The sequence below is a fragment of the Haliotis asinina genome, chromosome 11 (genome assembly GCF_037392515.1).
Source record: "Haliotis asinina isolate JCU_RB_2024 chromosome 11, JCU_Hal_asi_v2, whole genome shotgun sequence".
Classification (NCBI taxonomy): Eukaryota; Metazoa; Mollusca; class Gastropoda; order Lepetellida; family Haliotidae; genus Haliotis; species Haliotis asinina.
This window is the reverse complement of record NC_090290.1, coordinates 20,015,300-20,036,279: the sequence shown is the minus strand read 5'-3', so window position 1 is coordinate 20,036,279 and position 20,980 is coordinate 20,015,300. Positions and strand designations below refer to the sequence as shown.

The window sequence follows — 20,980 nt, the reverse complement described above, 5'->3', positions numbered from 1 at the left end:
CTCATACATTCAATGTATTCCTTAAATTCATCATGAGTCAGGCTATATCAACGTTTCCTAGATATTTGTGTTTATCTTTCGTTTGCTTAGTTTGCTCATTGCGCCTCAAGCCCTGTATAATCTTTCCCACCGGCCCGCATCTCACGTCTACATATATTTTCCAGCGGACACTGGGTATTCATTGCTCGAAATTTTACAATTTTCGTGCACTTAACCTATTAGTAAATTTGATTTGGTGCCTTTGAAGAGTAGATGCCTCTTATTGTAATTAAGTAATTAAGTGAGCAAAGCACGTAATCCATTAAAGAAGCCTGCAAGACCATGTTGCATGTATTTCTTAGTATGGGTCCAAACTAGTAGGTCATGTCCCGCCGCTGTAGGGACAATAGGAACGATGTGATGCTGGATGCTGGCGTAAGTCGTGCAAGTCGCTACTCCCTGTACAGAGCAGGTTCCCGGCTTCCCGGCTAATGTGAGAGACGAGACACAGTTACTTCCGGTACCAGTTTTCCGCTTACAAGCGTATATTCAAGAATCAGATCTGGCGACCGCTGGCGGGTTTGTTCAAAATGTTGACAATCGTAATTGTGGGCTAATTTTGAGATGGTTAGATAGGGAAAGTGTTATCCCTGCACGGATAATCGGTGCCTTATTGTAATCATGAAACCATTGCAAAGGGTATGGAACGCTGTCACCGGAAGTACGATGTGACGTAGCCTACTTATGTGCCTAATTCCAACTGTATCGCCAGTAATTTCAGAGATCATTGCTAAATAGCGTGAGGTTAATGTCAATTTGATCAGTTGCCGCACTTAATCTCAACCAGACACCTAGACTTAATGTCCAATACATTTATTTAAAGAACCTGCCAGCTAATACTGATAAAGCATGAATAATAACCCCTTCATACATCAAGATAGATGTAATCGAATATTTGATTATTTCATTTTAAAAAGACGGCAAGTTTTGACAAAGGCGTACAAGCAGTCGAAACTACTTATACGAGTATCAGTTTCATCGCCATTGGTATCGTCTCTTGTTACGTATGTTTAAATATGTTTGGTACTGTTAATGTATCATTGCAGCACACCCAGGCGTCACTTTATCACCAAATGACGTGCAACCAGGGATATGTTTAAAATTTGAAACATCCACTGACAGTTTTTGTTCCAAAGAGGGTTATAACATGTGTCTGCCTGTCTGTTTTCATACTAAAAATAGGTACTGTATCAGTCAGTTTTGATACCATAAGACTTCCTGATCCACATGTGTTGTTTGCATTCACATTGTTTACAGTTTGTGAAGTACAATCTCACTGAGGGTTTCAACATTTTCTTCAGAAAAACCTCCTTTCTTCTAAGCACTTTATCCTTGATGTAGATCAACCGTTGATCACTTGATCACCAGGTGTTGTTCTTTAGGCCCTTTCCTCGGCTAGGAGTCAGTGTTGATTAAAATTCTCTTCCTCATTTGTCGACCGTCGTATGAAGCATTAGAGTAGATTGCTTTTGAGAGATTTTCACCATGAAGTGTCAGGTTATACAAGAAGAAATCCATGATTCGCATCGCAGTTGGACCCACATAGTGAAATGATGCGGCCACGGGGCTAACAGCATTAACACCCTGAAATAGGAAACCTGACTTTAAGTATTTAAGTTTCGTAACTTAATGCGGACATGGATTCAGAAGTGACATGAAGGCAAAAATACTTTTTCTTGATTAAACCCACATTTGCTCTGTGACAGCACACGTGAGTATACAGCAAGGCACTAAATATACGTTGAATTTAAAACTGCAGATTTAAGATCGGTTTCCTTGCACAAAACGTGTGGTTTTAGTAATAGCAATGGCACGTACAAAACATTGAGGGGTATACGTACATGTAAATATTAAATATAGACTTCAACGTTCGCAAGTTTCAAATAGCATGCATGTACTATTGGCTGAAGGCATTAAAATATGTAAAATGGAAATGGAAAGTCTTCTCAGTAAACGAGACAACACATAAAGTTAACCAAACAGATATGCCTGTTTGCCCTTACCACTAATGCTAATCCAAAATTTCGTTAATCCCAACAAAGCCAAATGTGTAACAGTTGTTTGTTGTATGTACAGATTCCAGGTTCAAAACCTTATCCAGATCTATAAGAACTCGATTGTGGAATACATATGAGCGATGTTTTTCGTGAACACTTCGAGTATGGAGCAGACAATCCAGTGATATTCCCTCGTTTTTTTCGAGGGCCAGTATCTTCACTGTTTGCTGTATTCGACATTGCTATTAACATGCCATATGGCGTTGCTATTGAAGAATAATTCCATTACAAATAATTATTATTAATCTTGGTCAGCAGTTATGAAATGATATCCATGAGATAAATAATCTGTCTGAAAATGGTAACTTACCGACCGTACATAGGCGATCCCTATCACCCAATCAGGCCAGTCCCCTTGGATAATAGACACAGGTTTGTTCCAGTTGAATATGGGTCTTCCAAAACTGTCTGTTGCCTCTCCTACATCAATACCCAGTGCTTTGAGACACACACCTACCCTCACATCTTCACTTTCCGCTTGATGACAAGCATCCACATTGTCGCTGAATAAAGCAATCCTTTTCAAACCCTCTTTTCCGAGGGCATAGCCTGCACCCCCACTGTTGTAAACCCCGTTCTCCTTCCTGTCAAACACCTCACCATAATAATAGAGCCCATTTGTGTTTTGCATTCCAAGGAAGTGGCGTAGATTTTCTACTATTACATAAGTGTCGTCATCTGCCTTGTAGAACCAATCTGCTTTATCGTGGTAATGTCTGTGCAAGTACTTTAATACTGCAAACGATTTATCAGCCAAGTATTCACGTCCTTCTGGAACATCCAGCTTAATGGTGGGTATATCGCTGTTGGCCACTGAGCTGAAGAATAAGGTAATGTCGCATCTCTTCGTCCATGTTTCTTTCACTGATCGTGTCTTGTTGGCAAAATTGCAGGGTTGAGTGAGGATCCAGCACAAGAGTCTGATCCCTGAAATTATGTCTTTGTGCGTTATGAAAAGTACAAATGAGAACGGGAATTTTACAAGCATTCACATTAAGACGCCACGGTTGTGTGTGAGTTTAATTCACAACCTATTCGGATTTGTTTTTGTGTCGTTTCATGACACACACAGCAATACTACAGCTATATGGAACTGATTCGTACAAAATCGAGTCTGACCTGACAAACCAGTGATCAACAGCATGCGCACGAGTATTTATTAATCAAGTTTGGGAGCCTGACCACCCGATCCCGTTAATTGCCTCTTACTGCAAGCACACGTTACTGAAGACCAGTTCTTCACGACTAAAAACATACCTGGATTTCTGAATGCTTGTCCAGAAGTCCTTATTGGTACTTCCCTCCGCGTTTCCTTCTGTACTTTTGTATGACGTGACGCCAGGGTGTCAAGCATTATCACCGTTGTCATCAAGCCAGTCATCAAGCCAAAGGCCATATACCAGTGAGCGTTGACCATTGTGAAGATCTATCATCATTAAGACGTTGCACTGCTATCACAAACGTCTGGAAACAAAGAATGCATTTGTGGTATATATGCGTTGAAAAGATTGAACACTATGTTGGATTTGGTTACATATATTAGTATTCAATGGGGGAAATTGGAGGAAATGCCTGATGATATCTTCACGGGCAGGGGCAGGGAGCACAAGAGAAAATTCCTTGTTGACATGGGAATCTTCATATTACATTCGGTTAACGTTGGGTTCATGTTTTGGCGCCACACTCAGCATTATTCCAGCGATAAGGCAGCGGTCTGTGGATAATCGAGTCTGGACCAGACAATCCAGTGATCAACAGCATGAGCATCGATCTACACAACGGATATACGATGACACGTGTTAACCAAATCAGCGAGCCTGACCCGTCGATCTCGTTAATTGCCTTTTACGACAAGCAGGGATTGTTGAACACTATTTCTAAAAGGTTTGGTCATAGAATGGGAACTTGTCCTGATATACTACTGACATGCCTTTGTCGTAAGTTTATACATTTCTTTGTTTTGTTTCGTGGAAAAATATTGAAGAGACAAACGTTAACATTGACATAAAATCTTGTGACCTCTTTCGACAAGCATGGGTTTCCCAAAATTCCTGATAGAAGAAGAAAATCCCGCTAAAATTACATAAGAAATACATTTTGGCTTATAAAGGTGTCCACTCAACATGGAATGGGATTCTCTGATCTTGTGACGAAAGTAGTTCTAGGTGAACAACGTGTATTTTCAACATGCCACAGACATGGATATATGCCCTATATAAATAGTCGATAACCATTACCATCGCAATGTAAATTAATTCAGAAAAAAAATGCAAAAAGTAGAAAAGAACAAACCAACAACAAAACTAAAAAAGCCCAAACAATGGCCTCCGACATGGGATACAGACATATTCAAACGTTTCTTTTCATAGTCATCGTGTAACATTCAGTGTTTGCAATGATTTCATTTACCAGCTGGCCATCGAGGGCTGCTGCTACCTGAATGAAATCTGCAGGCCCACATGGGTTACGTCAAACCAATAAAACACAATAGACTACATTGTTCACGGTTCCACAGTGTTTCTACCAAATGAAGCGAAGGCTACGGGGTTTTTTTTGTTTGTTTGACTGGGACAATGAGACGTAAGGTCAATGCGCTGAAATACCACTAAGTGAAACTGTAAGTTATCGTACCATGATGGATCGTTGATGATTCCCAAACGTTATTAAAGAAAAAGAAAGGAGAACATTCCAGTTGAAAAAATAATCGCAAAATACTTTACTATAGGCAATAAGAGTCTGCACATATTTGAAACTGCCTGCTCGATACAATGACAATCGGCGCTGAACCGTTTCAAACGCTGGTACTATTACATATGAATAATGGGCAACGCCACTTTTTCTACAGACAGAAAACACACTTTTTGAAGTAAATGGAAATGACAACACATTTCAGTAGATTATCTGTCATTAGATTATGTAGATTATTTCTGTCACATATGGACAGAAAAAAGATTCAAACATAATACATCGCCTTTGCTTTGGACATAAATATAATCTTTATGTAAAGAATTCTGCAAAGAAAACCATAAATAGTGTTTGCAGAAAACAAATATGCTGTACTTACATGTGGTTATCAAGATAGTTTATCGTTGTAATCACTCCTCTTGAAACTAATGCAAAGAAAGGTTGTTGGGTCTGCCTCCTACCGCATTCTTTTTCCGAGAATATTCCCCGCGTCAGGACTCATCCAGGTTTCCACAAGAATATCAATTCCGTGTTGATATCCATACACAAATCGACCGAAACGTTTATATGAAATTGACCAAGAGCAACCTCGAAACAAAACAAGTTTACCAGCTGTGCCCTGTTGCAGTGGGACCATGGAAAACAATAAGACCAGAACATTCAGTTGTTTACAAATTAACGTTGTGTTTACGGACTTTGTGTCAAGGTTAATGCATCATTGTTAGTCATTCTAATGATTAAAATCCAACATGTGGTTGGTGTTGCATTTTGCCTTTTTCCAGGACGCGTTAATATGTGTTTTAAAGGATCCGGTGTCTGAACCGCGATTGATCATTCAACACATGCTCAAGCGTATATGAATTTACAGTAAGTTTCTGGATCACAAGTATATAGTTTTTTGTATAACACTATAATAGTATGATACTGTTTGTGCCTTTGAACGTAACAGGAAATTCTGTGTTGAGTGCCAGACGTCGACTCCCAGTGAATCTGCTCCGTCGAGTGTCACGATCAGACCAAATATTTGTAGTGTCTTTCCAGGGAGTAATTAGTACATGTGACATGAACGTGAATACAAAATATATAGCTACGAATGCATGAAAAATATTTCTCACAATGTAAATTAATTCCCAGTGGACTCATGTTAACCAAATTTTTACAGATCGTAGAAGCCTGAAGTGGTGTGATGGGGAAGCCTAATGGTTAAATTGTGCCCTCGTCATGTCGAAGACCCAGGTTCGATCCCCGACATGGGTGTAATGTTTGAAGCCTATTTCCCACCGTGATATTGCCAGAATATTGCTAGCAGCGGCGTAAAACCAAACTCACTCACTCACAGCGGAAGCTATGAATACACAATGGCAGTCTCAAGTGGTCAAACAAAAATAGAACAGGTTATGTTTCATATTGTACTTCTCAATAAAGTGTGCGTAATTGGGGACATCTTATAAATACCTTTGCCATGGATGGGCGGTGGGTAGCTTAGCGGTGTCGCGTCACGCCGAAGGCCGGGGTTCGATTCCATACAAGGGTGCAATGTGGAAAGCCCATTTCTGGTGTCCCCTGTCCGCTGGGATATTGATAAAAGCGGTGTGGCACCATACTCACTCACTTTCCGATGGACCCCATGTCAACTGTAATACTTGTTAGAGTGGTGTACATTGTATGCAACCTTGACTATACACGACTAGTGTCCATTTTTATGGAAGCCGATGTGACTGACTAGGTTTTGTCGCTGGACTTCTAAGCTGTAGATACTTGACCTTTGCAGTGTGGTTCGAATCCAGGCGAGTGCTGAAAAAATGTGCTAAACTGTGTACACTACAGATGAAGTGTACACCCGAATAAATCACGTTTGTGTGTGTATTCAATTGTCGCAACATAACAAGACTGAAAGAACCGAAACCACAAGATCATTATTCTTCTTATTATTATTATATTGGTTCATGTCAGTCATAGACCTGGAACACATACTTTATTACACTCAATGTACCCCATTAGGTTACATTTTTACCGCTTTTATTGATTTCCTGTATCATACATAAAGCATAGGTATATACGCTACATGTAACATTGGAAATTTATGATAGAAACGAGCGAAAAATCATTTCAAATATATTGCCCTTTGGAATAAAATACTGGTGTGGAAATTAACGGGAATTAAATTACTTATGTCTTTTAAAGATACTAAATCTTATTTTGATATCATGACTTTTTGTTCATATAGGTATATATATAAGCAATTCAGTTGGTGATATTAACGATATCAGTAACAGGCTTTTCATGTTGTAATATCTAAATATGTGTGTGTGTGTGTGTGTGTGTGTGTGTGTGTGTGTGTGTGTGTGTGTGTGTGTGTGTGTGTGTGTGTGTGTGTGTGTATTAAACGCATGTATTGGGTGTAAAAGTGTGTGTAACAGGAGAGATGCATATAACAGTCCATGAGAAATGGGCTTCACACAATTTGCCAAGGTGGAGAAACAAACTCGGGTTTTCGGCGTGACGAACGCTGTAACTACTGGGCTACCCAACCGCACTGTTTATGATAATCAGCAGATGGCAGGTGGAAGATGCAAGACATATTGGTGTTAACATTTTTATGGAGGTCGCAGATTTTAAGCAGCATGAAATTGTCGTAAGATGTTGTTGGTGTGAGTAGTTCCACTCACACAGAATTGCCATCAGTGCATAATGACAAGCCCTGAAGATCCAGGTTTGAATTGGTCTTCAGGAACCCACGATGCGAGTAATTCAATCAAGTGGCAGGCTCGCTGACTTGGTTGATAAATTTCATCGCATCTCAACGGGCATAATGGATATTAGTTGAACTGGAAATCGCAGATATAGGTTGTGGGGCGTTTTGGATTAATACTACTTTCAAGAGCTAGCACAATAGTTTGTCTATTAAAGGTCACATGTTTACAACCTGCAAAAGTTTGGGAATCAAACGGATGCCAGTATGTGAATTTATCAATGCATTGTTCCGTATTAATTACGAATGTCATGAGATATACGTTTTACATCAATGAGTAACAAAATGGCACTAAAGGTGAAGTACAGGTATCGACATTTTGACCACGCAGTCACCATTTGTGTATACTAATTAATTGCGGCCATATAGCCTTGTCTCGCTGGCCCTCATGCCTTTATTGTGTGGCTACACTGATGCATTGTACATCATACAGAGATATTGGGTTTACTGAGATCGCCAAGCACAACGTGTTACCACCAGATCGACAAATACCACGTATCGCCATCGATCGAGACTCAGCCATGTGTCTGAAATCACCATCCCGCACCGGGAGACACGTCTCATAATGCCAATACCATCACCAAACTAGGAACAGATTTCAGATCCAGTTCAGATACAGGTTAGAACTGATGTTCGGTAATCCATGTGAGGCGACTAAGGGGGTCGGGCGGTCAGACTCGCTAATTTTGTTGACACAGTTCATCCTATCCCAGTTGCGTAGATCGATGCTCATGCTGTTGATCACATGTCTCGTCCAGACGCGATTATCTACCGACCTCCGGTATACATCTGAACATCATAAGAGTCAAACGAAACAAACATCAATTAACACTCATCAATTTAGACAATATCCACGATGGGCGATTATGGTTTTACGCAACGTTTAGCAATATTCAATCACGACAGCGGAAACCAGAAATGGGCTTCACATACAGTACCCATCTGAAGAATCGAATCCAGGTGTCTGTCTGAAGAGCGAACGCTTCAACGCGAAAAGCTATTTTATTTAGAAGTCAAAAACTACCAAAAACACCAGTTCAACCCCAAAACTGTGTATGTGAGAAGTTACATGAGGAGATAAGGAATGGTTCTAATGAGAATAGCACCAACCCTAATTTCACTCAAAGTCAAAACTGTTGGCATGGAAAGGCAAAACTATTTTATTCAGAATCCAAATCTACCAAAAAGCGTCAGTATTCTACCAGACTGTGTGTCAAATGTGGTGACGAAATAGTGAATGGCTTGATCCGGAAAAGAACACTACAATTAATTTCAGTCGAATTCAAACTTGTTGTCATGGAGACACAAAGATATATGTTATTCAGAAATCCAAAACCACCAAACGGCAACACTGCAACAGCAGACCTATCTGTGTTCCTTTTTTGGGAAGAAATAGTGAATGGTGTTAAAGTTCTGCTGCGGAAAAGACAAGTATGTCAAGGAGTCCATTTTAACGCAATATTTAAACGTTACGGGGGGATAAAAAACGAGATTTAGCTGTGACTGGACTGGAAGAATGAATTGAATTCACACGTGTGAGGCGGCTGCCGTCAAAATCTCCTGAAACAAGACATAATATTCATCAATGTTTTACGTAATAATCAGTATTAAAAAATCCTCAGACAACTTATCATAGGGCGAACCTTACGTGCAATATCATTAGAGTGATCATTACATGTACAGTCACTTTGAATAATTGTTCCATCCATGAGTAGGTTACCACATATAGTGAAGGGTGTCATCCATAAAGAGGCGATTGTTATTGGCGGTATCACAACCAATATCAATGATGTATAAGAGAAATATAAGTGGCTCAACGACAGAGCCCTGAGGCACTCCAGCTAGTAAATGTTTCATTTCGGATTTAGGCCCGTTGATTGTTACCCGTGGCCCTCTAATTTCAAAATAACTTTCACACCCTTTAAATAGTTCGCCTTGGATACCATACGTTTTCACTTCATAAATAATTCGTATATTCCAGAACACTTTTTAAGCTCTTTCGTCAAGGGCTTGCTATGTAATCATACAAACAAGTTCATTGATTTGTTTATTGATTTGAGTGTAATTTCCTGGCATGTATCCTTATTGTAAATATGTTGGTAAATCGTTATCTCTTGACATTATCTCTGACATTAAATTAAATATCTCTCGAGTTTGAGTGATGTTAGTTAATATCGAGTTACAACGAATTAGATGTACAATAGTAGCGGTATTGAGCGGTTGTTTGAAACATTTGCTATTTCTTAGGGATCATTATAGACTGTATCGTTGAAAATAGTTGTTCGAAATTGATTGTCTTTGTGGCGTGATTTTATGAGCGAGTTAGTCAGACGCCACCACGTTTTGGTCCCGAGCGAGGTATTAACATAATCATCAATTTCAGAGACGAATATTTGTTTAGCAGTTCTGATAGCGGAAGTAACTTTATTTATTTCGATGTAACATTTCTTATGTAAATAATTACGTTTCCGAATTAGAGATCGTATTTGAGTCGTCATCCAAAGCGGATCTGCGGGTAAAATAGTGACAGTCTTACTTGATGTATGTTCTTCGCACATTGCCGTCATTGGGGAAGTTAAATCGGTTGCAATCCTATCTATATTATTGGATGAAAATAAATTTTCACCGTCAGTATCTCGAGACACCTGATCATACTTCCTATATCAGCTAAAGAATAGTCCTAATGTTTTCTCTTACACTTTATAGTGAGGGGAAATGATATTTTGATGGTCACAGATATTGGACAATGGTCACTGCAGGGTCAAGATTTAATATTCGAAACAAAAATCTATTAGGGTACTTGAATGTGATGTAATTCTGGTTGGTTCTGATATAATCTGTTTAGAATCATGCAACACTTAAACGTAATCAATTTGTGTTCGATGTTCCCGAAGGACGTCACCGACGACAGCAGTGTACATACGTTCAGGTCGACCGAGTTACAGACAGATTCAGTTTCAGCACGCATCGCTTTTATCTGCTCGTTGTCCAGATGCTTTGCGTGTAGATTACTTTTCACAGACAGACAGACAGATAGTTTCATCTCATTACATAATTAGAAGTGTGCACACATAAAACTATGAAAATAAAAATATATATAATGAGCCACTTTTAATAGAGCTACGGGAGACATAAACTGATTATGTTATAGATGTATGTATATGAACAAGACAAAAGTGTTGTAAAATGCTACTAACACATAATATTAAAATAGGTAATAAAATGGAGAGATCTATAAAAATCTGTAAAAATGCATTTAAAGATATTAATGCCCATACACACAATTCCTTCCCGCAACGAGATGAAGACGGCAGGACGACCGCGAGCACCTGTCCCATATCTCCTCTGGAGGCGTTGTTTGGGGCACATTTCCCAACACCTTGGAAGGGAGGTGTTGCTCTGTGCTGCACGGTTACTATACACGTATGCCCCGAGGTTTCCCATAAGCTGGTTCCGTGGTTGGGTGCTCTCTACACCATCGAGTGGGTAAGTATGGTAAAAGTATGGTTCAATCCTTTAAGAGACTTACGTTTTGAAATAAGAAGACACAGGGCTCTACTTGCTGAAGATGCTGTTGCTCTAATCATTTGATCATAGTCGAGATGCTCAGTCAGTAACAGTTACCATGTGATCACCATACTGAAACGCATGAGCGGACCTTGGGTTAGCTGTACTTCTGAAGTGAATTAACTTTGATTTTAGAGTCGTTTCATTGGTACCGTACACACTCAGTAAATACGGTATAGCATTCAGACTCGGCCAGTGTGGTAATGCAATCTGCCTACGCGTATATTAAAAGCCGACTGTCATCAATCACAAGTCCTAAGTTGAGATGACATACTGTAGCTATACATGGGATGACAACATGCTGAGCTGCTGTCAGCAGGCTTTTGTCGAGGCGTCGGTTTTCGCCACCATGAGTTTGCCTATCTTTCTTGAATGGTATGCAGCTGTTGTTACATCTGCACTGTGGACGTCTGCGTGCAACAAGGTTTCTCTTAGACGAATAAGACCGAAATTCTGAGTCAAGAAGTTATAAATAGATGTTGCCTTTCAAACCGCGTAAAATCAAATTATTATTTTAAGGCAATTACAGATATGTGAGAACTGTAGAGACACAATAACGTAAAATTGGGTTTTGATTTAACAAATCGGATTGCTAGACGTGAATGCAATTTACTGCCAAATAACCCACTGCAGGTCTGTATTGTTTAATATCAGCCATAATCATACATGCCGTTATAACGTGCAGGGCAGTGTGTTCTGGTAGAACGGTAAATAGAGGCAACCCCACACACTAACTGAACGTAACTAACTAATATGTGTAAACACGTTTGTTGTACTTTGATACATGTATTTCACATGACACGGGGTGACATGATTTATAGCGAAACACTGAAAACAAAAAAAAGAAAAAATAAAGGAAGATGAAGTAGACAATAATCATGGTATACAAAGACAAAAGATACAAAAAAAGACACAAACGCTTTTCTGGGAAGAACAACACAAAAATTTGAAACAATGGAGAATCTTCACATTGGCAGTTTCAAATTGGCATGCTTGATACAGTCCTGGCATACTATGTTCAACACAAACTTTACACATGTTACACACAATACTATGCATGCATACTATGCTGTATACATACAACACATATATTCCACACGTTACACACAATACTATGCATGTATGCTATGTTGAAGTTGTACACACGCTACACACATATTCTACACACGTTACACACGGTACTGTGCATGTGTGCTATATTGGAGTTGTACACATACAACAGGGATATACCACACACGTTACACACAATGTAGTGCATGTACGCTATGTTATACACATACTCCACACATACTGCGCATAAGACAGTGCATGCATCTCACGTTTCACACACGGAACCTACATAGTGTTTACCACTACATGTACATGCACTGTGCCTAATCATGTTGGACAACGCATTTGAACACAAATTTATCTTCCTTTCATCTATTATGTATTCACAGATAACAGGACACATTAAACTCTTGTAAGGAGTTTATATCTTCAAAAACATAAACAATCATATTTACATGAAGACAAAAGTAGGAAAGTAAGTATCTGCCGAATTACATCACATTTCATGTGGGACAGCCTTAACGACGTCGCTCCGTTGTAGATTTATTCGTTGCTTCACACTTTTAATATAGCTGGCGTTTGTACCCTACAAAGCTCATTCGTGTACATGGAATTGCTGACGCAACTCCTTAATACTGAGGATCCCATAAGAAACTGCAGTGTAACATCTTTACTGCCATCTTGTACTACTATAATACCGCTAAACGTATGGCGGCGTAATGATTTACAGGTCACAATGTCAATACCTCTGTCGCAATAGTCGTAGACCTAGCTGTTAGTCATCACACTGTAGGCAGTGTCTATCAAATTATGTTGGAGAGTAATAAATAGAATACGTAATTCGCTTCTGAAGATCGTTAGTATCTTCCATGTGCTCTGGAAGGACTTCCTTACGTGCATGCATATATCGAGTCCCGGGACCTTGATATTACTGACATAATTCCACATTTGCAACGTATTTTAAAACCAGTAGTGAAAAAGACAGGTAAATAGGAAAACTGAAATAGCCGTCATGACGTATAACCCTGTCCTCCCGCAAAATTTATGATACGTATTAATATTTTGTCAACAACTTAATGTATATTCCTATTCCGAACATATATTTATGAATACCCCTTAATGAAATCATTAACTCGAAAGGACATACTATTGTACAAGCTGTTGAAGATGATATGGATACATAAAGAGGCTCTGAAGGCACTGTATGGCATGAACTGTTTTTGTCTCACAAAATAAATCCACCTTAAGAAATCGAAATTTTATTAACGAAAATAAGGTGTCTTATGTACGTTAGTTCAGACGTTCTCAATTCTAAAAGTGTCCACACCTACACATGTACAATACACACTAACTGTGACAAAAGCGGATTAAAGTATACACTTCTCTGGATGTATTTTTTGTGTGTGTTTTCTTTGTTGGAATTTCATAAAATATGGTCATATAACCACGATATTTGATGGACTGGTTTTGTTATTGGTTGTATTGGTAGTGTAAGTACGGACACTTTTAGTGACAATGTAGATATTGTACAACAAAAAATATTAGATTACAAATAGGTAGAGCTAATAAAGATACGCAAATTCTACCAATTACCTTCTACATAATAACAGTGAATCTGCTCCATTTCAAATTGACTCTAAACCAGCCTCTGTGGTTGTTAAGTACTTGCAATGTATGTACAAATAATATGCAATTCAATTATCTATCCAACAATGTAATGTCGCGATTACATTGGATACTAGAGCTGCTATGTTGGATCCGGAACTATAATATTAAATATTAGACGTCGCAGGTCATGCTTACTTCGAGGGTACGAAATACACTATGAACTGGAACGCACTTGTTTTTGTAGAAATGGACATATGTTAGGGCATGGAATGGACATTGGTTCGTTTGTCAATAGAACAAACACAGTCTATAGCTATTCTGTGCGTAATAGTCAACGGACCTCTTCACTGGGAAGCTTCGTGTAGCCGTCCTTTGTCAGAAGAGGCCTGCCTTTCCTCCGAACACGCTTGAGGACCGCACAGAGAAGAACCACAACGCCTAGCAGAGCTACAAGTGTTCCAGTGACGATGCCAATGAGCAGCCTTGTGTTTTCGTCCGTTGTTTGTATGATAAAGAAAGGCTAAAAAAAGAAACAAAATGCTAGAAATGTAAACACTGAACCATCAATCTCCGCAGTCAATATAGAGAGACCGACGGACAGACAGATGTATTGAAGTAAAAGGTCATGGGCCCAACTTGCAGTCTCTACAGAATTTGTAACCTAAGTGCGAAGTAATACAGTGGTATGAATCTTTTTCCTTCATACATTTAACTTTCTGTAGGCAAAGGCATACATCGTTAATAGCTGAGGACAACACATTTACAAAGTATTTTTACAAACAGATAATCTTGCTGTGTCAATTTACAAAGGAGAGGGTTTTTCGTAAGTGAATGTAGCTATTACGATAGTATATATTACATGGTATCCATCTTCGATATATAAAATTCGTTTTTTCAGTTTACATAATGGACAATACCTCAGAGGTCAAACTATTATATCTACAGTCAAATTACCTGATCGAAATCTTGATGAGGTGAAATACATGACACGTTTTGTGGATAACAACTTCGTTTTATTTTTTACAGAACGTTTCAGATGGTTTAGGTGAATGAATAAGGAGCAGCAATATGTTCTGAAATGTCCTGTGAAGAGTCTCAGGTGAATAATACATGATCAAGAAGGATCTCTGTACGCGATGTAAACGCGATATAAACAATGAAAAAGCTGTTATCCATAAAACGTGTCATATATTCAAAATATGTCAGTAAGAAAGTCTTCGATAGACTTCTCTCTACTATAATTGTTTACATTCAAAACTGCATGTGAGACAGCACGATGTTTCATTTTTTAACAATCTGCCAGATGCCGAAGATCTTAAGAACTCCCGGTTTCAAGCACAGACCAATAACATAATTAGAAATCGGTTCAAGAGTATGGACAATAGCCACCCTACCCCTCTCCCTTAAAGTGTGCGGAACATATTAAATGATTTCTTGATACATATGGTAATGATGCAACTTGCGCAGTAGGAAAATGGACCCCCAGTTGCCTAAGGTGACACAAATCGAAATGGAGATTTGTGTCACTCGGACGTGTCAAAATCCAATGACTGAAGGAACGAATCCATAAATCCTTGTTCACTTGAAATATCCTTACTTGGTATGACCAAGAGTGGCAAATTTCCGAAGCCTCCTCACTTCGAGATTACCTCCCAAACAGAACTGATGGAACCCAACTTTGTGATTATGGATCAAAATTATGTCATTATCTCCTTGGGATATGTGTAAGAAATAATTACTCTATATGTAAAGTTACATTATATTTTTTCATACAATTCCTTACCCTTTCAAACTCCGAACCACCGTCAGTTCCAGCGAGGTTGGACTCATTAGATGCCAGACCAGGGGGGATCTGCGAGGGAGTTGCTAATGTCGTCATAGTCGTCATTGTTGTAGACGATGCTTCCTCTCTTGCTTCCAGATCCCCACAAACGCTTTCCAGCTTACACATTTCTTTGATGACAGGAGCATCTTCCATGAACCATTTCCACGGAGCGAAACTTGAGTGGAAAATATTGTTATACAAGTAATTTCATTCATTTTAATTAACTGAACAAGGTTACACAGGTAGGATAACTGAGGCTGATTGATATGATGCATAACACACGTTTTCCGTGTACAATGCTCAAAGTCGTTCTGATTGCTTGATATACCATTATCTTCAAATTAGTGATTACAATGAGATTACACAATTCTCTTACGTTAACAGTGAGTTAAAATCTGATTACTCGGATTGACCATTAAAGCACATACTCGTGAAACAGTTGCTTGTGACGAGGGCATTTTTCCAAGGTGCACATGAACTTTCGTGTCATCTGTAAGAGAAAATTGTTACCTCTTTCTAGGAAGTGTCAAAGAAGAGTTCCACACAAATATATTTTATTTTGAAAAAAATGTTCGCAAATGAGATGGTAGGATGATGTTAAGCAATTTTAAACGTTTATATATTTTACAAAGTAAACAACTTTGTATTATGTTTCGGAATATAATGTCACGAACTAATTTGAAAACGTGATGTCTTGACTACATGTGAGAAAGTAAACACTTAAGTGATATTTATATATATATAAATAAATAAAGTTGATGTCAGCGAGAAACGATAATGATAATGTTGTATTACAAACAATGTTGAAAATGTTCAAAGAAGTTAACATTAATTTAATTTAACAAAACATATAACTGGACTAAAATAGTTATATGTAGAAGTAAATCAGCCTGTTTACTCACACCAACATAGGCCCCGAGGCAAAATTCATCTCCTTGAAGAATCTGAAATAATAAAAGTTAAGTATCATTTGCTTCGCAGATATAGAGATGGAGTCCCTCCAGTAGCTTGTTATCGAGATTTTCTTCTTGGTCAGGCCTTCGTTACAGTTAAAGAACAGGGCCTAGATTTTCGAAGCTCTCTTAGCGTTCAGATAGTCGTAAGTTAATGTTAATGTATGGCACTTACGACTATCTTAGCGCTAAGTGAGCTTCGAAAATCTAGGCCCAGTCTCTCATTGAAGTACTGCTCCCATCATATCGTCATTGAGACGGAAAGGACACGTGGGAGCATATGAGATGTCAGATTTTTCAAGGTTAGAAGCGTTGGGTGATTTTGATGAATGAGTGAGTTTAGTTTTACGCTGCACTCAGCAATATTCTAGCTATATGGCGGCGGTCTGTAAACAATCGATTCTGGACCAGACAATCCAGTGATCAACAACATGAGCATCGATCTGCGCAACTGGGGGCTGATGACATGTGTCAACCAAGTCAGCGAGCCTGACCACCCGACTCCGACCACGGGACCTTCACGGGTCTTCACAACGAGGATTATATTTTACTTATCTGCTTAATATATATTGATCGAAGAAAAGGGTGTCTAAGAGTACGTTTTCTCAGTCGTGATAACCACAATTCTATTTATTAACGTTGCTGTAGAGACGTTAAATTTCCAAGTCAATCTTCTACAATATGAATCTGAGGATAATGTTTCAGCAGGTATATGTCCAGGTCGAAAGGACACACACACAAATGTAGCCGGTTGTGCTTTAGGCATGCATCAGCCTTACCTTGAAAAACTTAAGTTCTCTAACTTAAATCTGTGCGAGAATCGACTTTAACTTGATGCATGTAAGAAACATTTAACCCTTCTGGAATAATGATATTGTCCTCAGACCTGACACTGATATAACATAAGTTGAATGAAGAGTGCGGTTGGTGGATGGTGAAATTGAAAGTTAGCCAACCTTCTTGGACGTCTGTCTGAGTTCATCGGCTAGGGTGACGTGAAGTGTTGCCAGGGTGTGACCAAAACATTCAGCGGTCAACTCAGGAACGGCGTACATCTCACACACCAGGGACAGACCATTGTCGAGCGTAGCTAGACGCTGAAACAAAAGAAAAAATGTTTAAATATGTGAGCAGATGCGAACTGGTTTGCAGTATCTGATCGTCTTTGAGTCGAGTACCTAATTCACAACCGTCCAACCTCAACGTATTTATCTATCTACCTATCTCAGACGTATATAGCTATATATTGCTATAGGATGGGCCCTAGCCTATTTATAATCTTTCATCCCCTAGATACATAATACAGAAAAATATGTTCTTTAAAGTTTCAACCGCTACACAGACAGACAGCTTTGGCTTGCGAGACAGCACCTCTTTTAACATCTCCCATATCGTAATATGAACTCATAAATCACACATAAATTGTATTTTATTAAATTATTCAGTTACGTAAATTTCCGATCCACCTGGTCCTGGTGAATCCTGTATATCTCCCTGATACACCCGACGTCATACCGGTGGGTGATATATTAACAAATCCTCCATGTCGATAGCTCACTGCGGTCTCGGATCTCGCGGGATACCACGGGATTTAGGACAGACCTTGTCCTCGTCAGATATGTATAGGCCTCACCCTTTGTGATCACCTCACGGTGGATTTGATAAATAGGCATTCGAACAAAGTTGCTGAATAACTGGTTGAAAAACGTAATAGAACAGCTATACAGTTTCTGGGTAACGAGTTTTCACCCGACGCCAAGAACATGTGCCGATTTATCTATTTCTTTACAAGGTTCAAGAGTGAATGTTGAACGCAGGGGTACTGTCGAAATAGAAAACATTGAGGTTTTATCCTTAAACGTGCTCTCTTCATCATTTCCGATGTGCAGCCCACGCTCTCACGGTGAGTGGTTAGAAGTTTCATAATCTATGGTCGAAGGAGTGTGTGTGTGTGTGTGTGTGTGTGTGTGTGTGTGTGTGTGTGTGTGTGTGTGTGTGTGTGTGTGTGTGTGTGTGTGTGTGAGTGTGTGAATGGGGTGGGCGTGGGAAGGGGGATGGACGGTGGTGGTGGGTGGCTGCATGTATGATGTGGATGACAGCTCCGCCCTGAAAAATGTGTATGCAAAGAAAGTAACCCGCCCTGTATGTCAAAACACAAATCAACGACTACTTCCCCCCACCCCCACCCCCGTACACACGCACACACACACTCCACCTCTAATATTGTTGCACTACAATTTGTCAGGACTTCAAAGTCTCAGTGTTTAAAGGGTATTTTTTGCCATGTTGTGCCATTCTTTGTATTTTGGCCCAACTGTTTCCAACATCATCATTACAGCCTGGTCACAGATGGTACACTGAATAATGCTCGCGTGACATGGTCCTCGTCAATACTCTCGCTTTGATAGTGTCTTCGATCCAGTCGACATGAATATAACACGTAAACACAGTTCAGCTGTGACACGAATACCCATACATGACTACAAAGGTATTCTGGAGGAGACATCGATGTGTAACACGATCAAAAATTATCTCGAATATCTAATTTCGTTGATATTTATTCAAAATAGTTTCGTGAGCTGGTTGAGTGAAAACGTTTGTGATGTGTATCTGATGTGTAAAATGATTTCTCTGTGTTTTGCACTTCCACTGAAATAGATATCAGAAACTCATGATAGTCAGTGTGTTAACATATAAAAAGTAAACTAACACCTAGTCTCTGGAAAAAGTGGAATGTCAAACCGAAAGAAATTACATTATGATAAATATCTAGACTTGCTTCATTTAGAAAATTTTGCACTGGAGACACGGTTTAGAGAAAGGAATTTTTTATGTTTCAAGGACTGTGAAACAGGCTAATAGAATGAACAACCTTATTCAGTATGTCTATATCGAAGGACGGTCACCCATAAATAAAACATTAGTGAACTTGATTTTTAATCTGCAACGTTTGGCTCCTGATGCGTTGCTGTAACCTAGTGCTTAAAACCGCTTGCTTGGAGACCCAGGTTCAACGGGTGCACTGTGTGAAGCCCATTTCTGGTGCCTCAGGTTGTGGTATTGGTGGTCTATTTCTACAACAGGCGTAGTACAAACACTCACTCATTCATAAGACGCGCAAACAAAATTAATTAATACCGGTAACAGTTTTGAAGCTTAAGAATCTTCACACTTCTTCAGCATTTCTCCAGACAAACATATGCAAATTGTGTGTGAAAGTAGGACTACTGAAAAGTTTCGTCTATCAAGATACACCTATTTAACTTACCGTCATATCGGGACACCCCTCTCTCATGTACAGCATTTGCTCAATGCATTTTCGAAGTCCCTTTTCACATAATGGGCCATTGAACACGGTGCTCATGCTGTCGGCAAAGGCCTTGACGTAATCGTTGGACAAGCACCATTCTCCTGGCTTGCACATTTTGATCAGCTGGTCAACAACATTATAAGAAAACAGCTTGGCCGCCATTGCATCTGACGTTGTGTTATGATTCATATAGTTCTGAAATCTTTCGGACATCTGGCAATAGGTCGACATGTCATTAGCCTTCACGCATTCGGGATTCTGCTTCTTCCCACTTGTTGAGGTCGTCGTTGATAATGTTGTAGTGGAACGGGCAATGGTTCCAGCTGCTGTCGTCGACATCGTCGGCGAAATCGTCTTAGAGGGTGTTGGCGTTGACGAAGCTGGCGTTGCCGATGTTGTAAAGGCAGAGTAGGTTGAGGTTCCGTTAAGGTTCATGTCTGCCAGTCCTTTCATAAGGGTACCAGTGTTATTACCTGAACTGGTGCCCTGGCTCCCGTTTTTCTTGTCATTCCCTCCTCCAAATAGAGAGTTGAACAATGTCTGCATCCATCCTTGGCTTCCTTGGCCATCTCGTTCAATTCGTGCCCCGTGGGCAGCCGTACAGCTCAAGATGACCACCACAAGGGTGAGAGATCCGACCAAAGCCACTTTCATGATGACTGTGACTGTTACTTAGACTTTCCAGACACACAGAATAAATATTCATTGATTTAGAAGAACGTGCAGTGTGCGATCGACATTTTCTATAGCCTGTTTCAACGTTGGACTAGAATTTAATATCGATACAGATAAGCGAAATGATAACAGGTTGTGGGTCTGACATATTTATCACTCTGTGAAAAGCACTGTATTCATCGTGACGTTAAATCGATGAATTAGAAAACGCTTCTATGCTGTGCAAGTACACAATGTGCACACCTGACGCGCTCATGTGCGCATGAAACATGTTAACCTCGATACGCTTCTGTTTGGGTGTAAATTTTAAATTATACATATAGTCGTCACAAAATGTTAAGCAACACAGTTTTCAGTCTCATTACATTTTCATTTACTGAAATTGCAAATTATGGAATTATGCAATAAAAAGGTTAAACATATGTACACAAGATTAACAGAAAGAAATGAAATTGTATT

The 20,980-nt window shown here is 39.4% G+C and overlaps 2 protein-coding genes across 2 annotated transcripts; both read right to left on the bottom strand.

Moving 5' to 3' along the window:
* Positions 1-836: 836 nt before the first annotated feature.
* LOC137256002 (glycoprotein-N-acetylgalactosamine 3-beta-galactosyltransferase 1-like) lies at positions 837-5,410 on the bottom strand. Its single transcript, XM_067793640.1, has 4 exons — positions 5,161-5,410; positions 3,354-3,560; positions 2,407-3,023; positions 837-1,623 (listed from the first exon to the last, which is right to left on the bottom strand). Exons 2-4 carry the CDS (start codon positions 3,511-3,513, stop codon positions 1,435-1,437), a joined length of 966 nt encoding a protein of 321 aa, XP_067649741.1. The 5' UTR covers positions 3,514-3,560; positions 5,161-5,410; the 3' UTR covers positions 837-1,434.
* Positions 5,411-12,555: 7,145 nt separating this feature from the next.
* On the bottom strand, positions 12,556-20,581 carry LOC137256109 (uncharacterized). Its single transcript, XM_067793808.1, has 6 exons — positions 19,805-20,581; positions 17,493-17,633; positions 16,486-16,527; positions 16,012-16,073; positions 15,542-15,758; positions 12,556-14,278 (listed from the first exon to the last, which is right to left on the bottom strand). Exons 1-6 carry the CDS (start codon positions 20,498-20,500, stop codon positions 14,090-14,092), a joined length of 1,347 nt encoding a protein of 448 aa, XP_067649909.1. The 5' UTR covers positions 20,501-20,581; the 3' UTR covers positions 12,556-14,089.
* Positions 20,582-20,980: the final 399 nt, after the last annotated feature.

Bases quoted from the DNA above. Each gene is read 5' to 3' on its own strand.
- LOC137256002 (XM_067793640.1), bottom strand. From the start codon at position 3,513: ATGGTCAACGCTCACTGGTATATGGCCTTTGGCTTGATGACTGGCTTG. The intron at 3,024-3,353 runs GTATGTTTTTAG...ACATAATTTCAG, and splicing joins ACAAGCATTCAGAAATCCAG to GGATCAGACTCTTGTGCTGG. The intron at 1,624-2,406 runs GTAAGTTACCAT...TTCCTATTTCAG, and splicing joins GGATCGCCTATGTACGGTCG to GGTGTTAATGCTGTTAGCCC.
- LOC137256109 (XM_067793808.1), bottom strand. From the start codon at position 20,500: ATGAAAGTGGCTTTGGTCGGATCTCTCACCCTTGTGGTGGTCATCTTG. The intron at 16,528-17,492 runs GTTGGCTAACTT...TTATTATTTCAG, and splicing joins TCAGACAGACGTCCAAGAAG to ATTCTTCAAGGAGATGAATT. The intron at 15,759-16,011 runs GTATGTGCTTTA...TTTCCACTCAAG, and splicing joins CACAAGCAACTGTTTCACGA to TTTCGCTCCGTGGAAATGGT.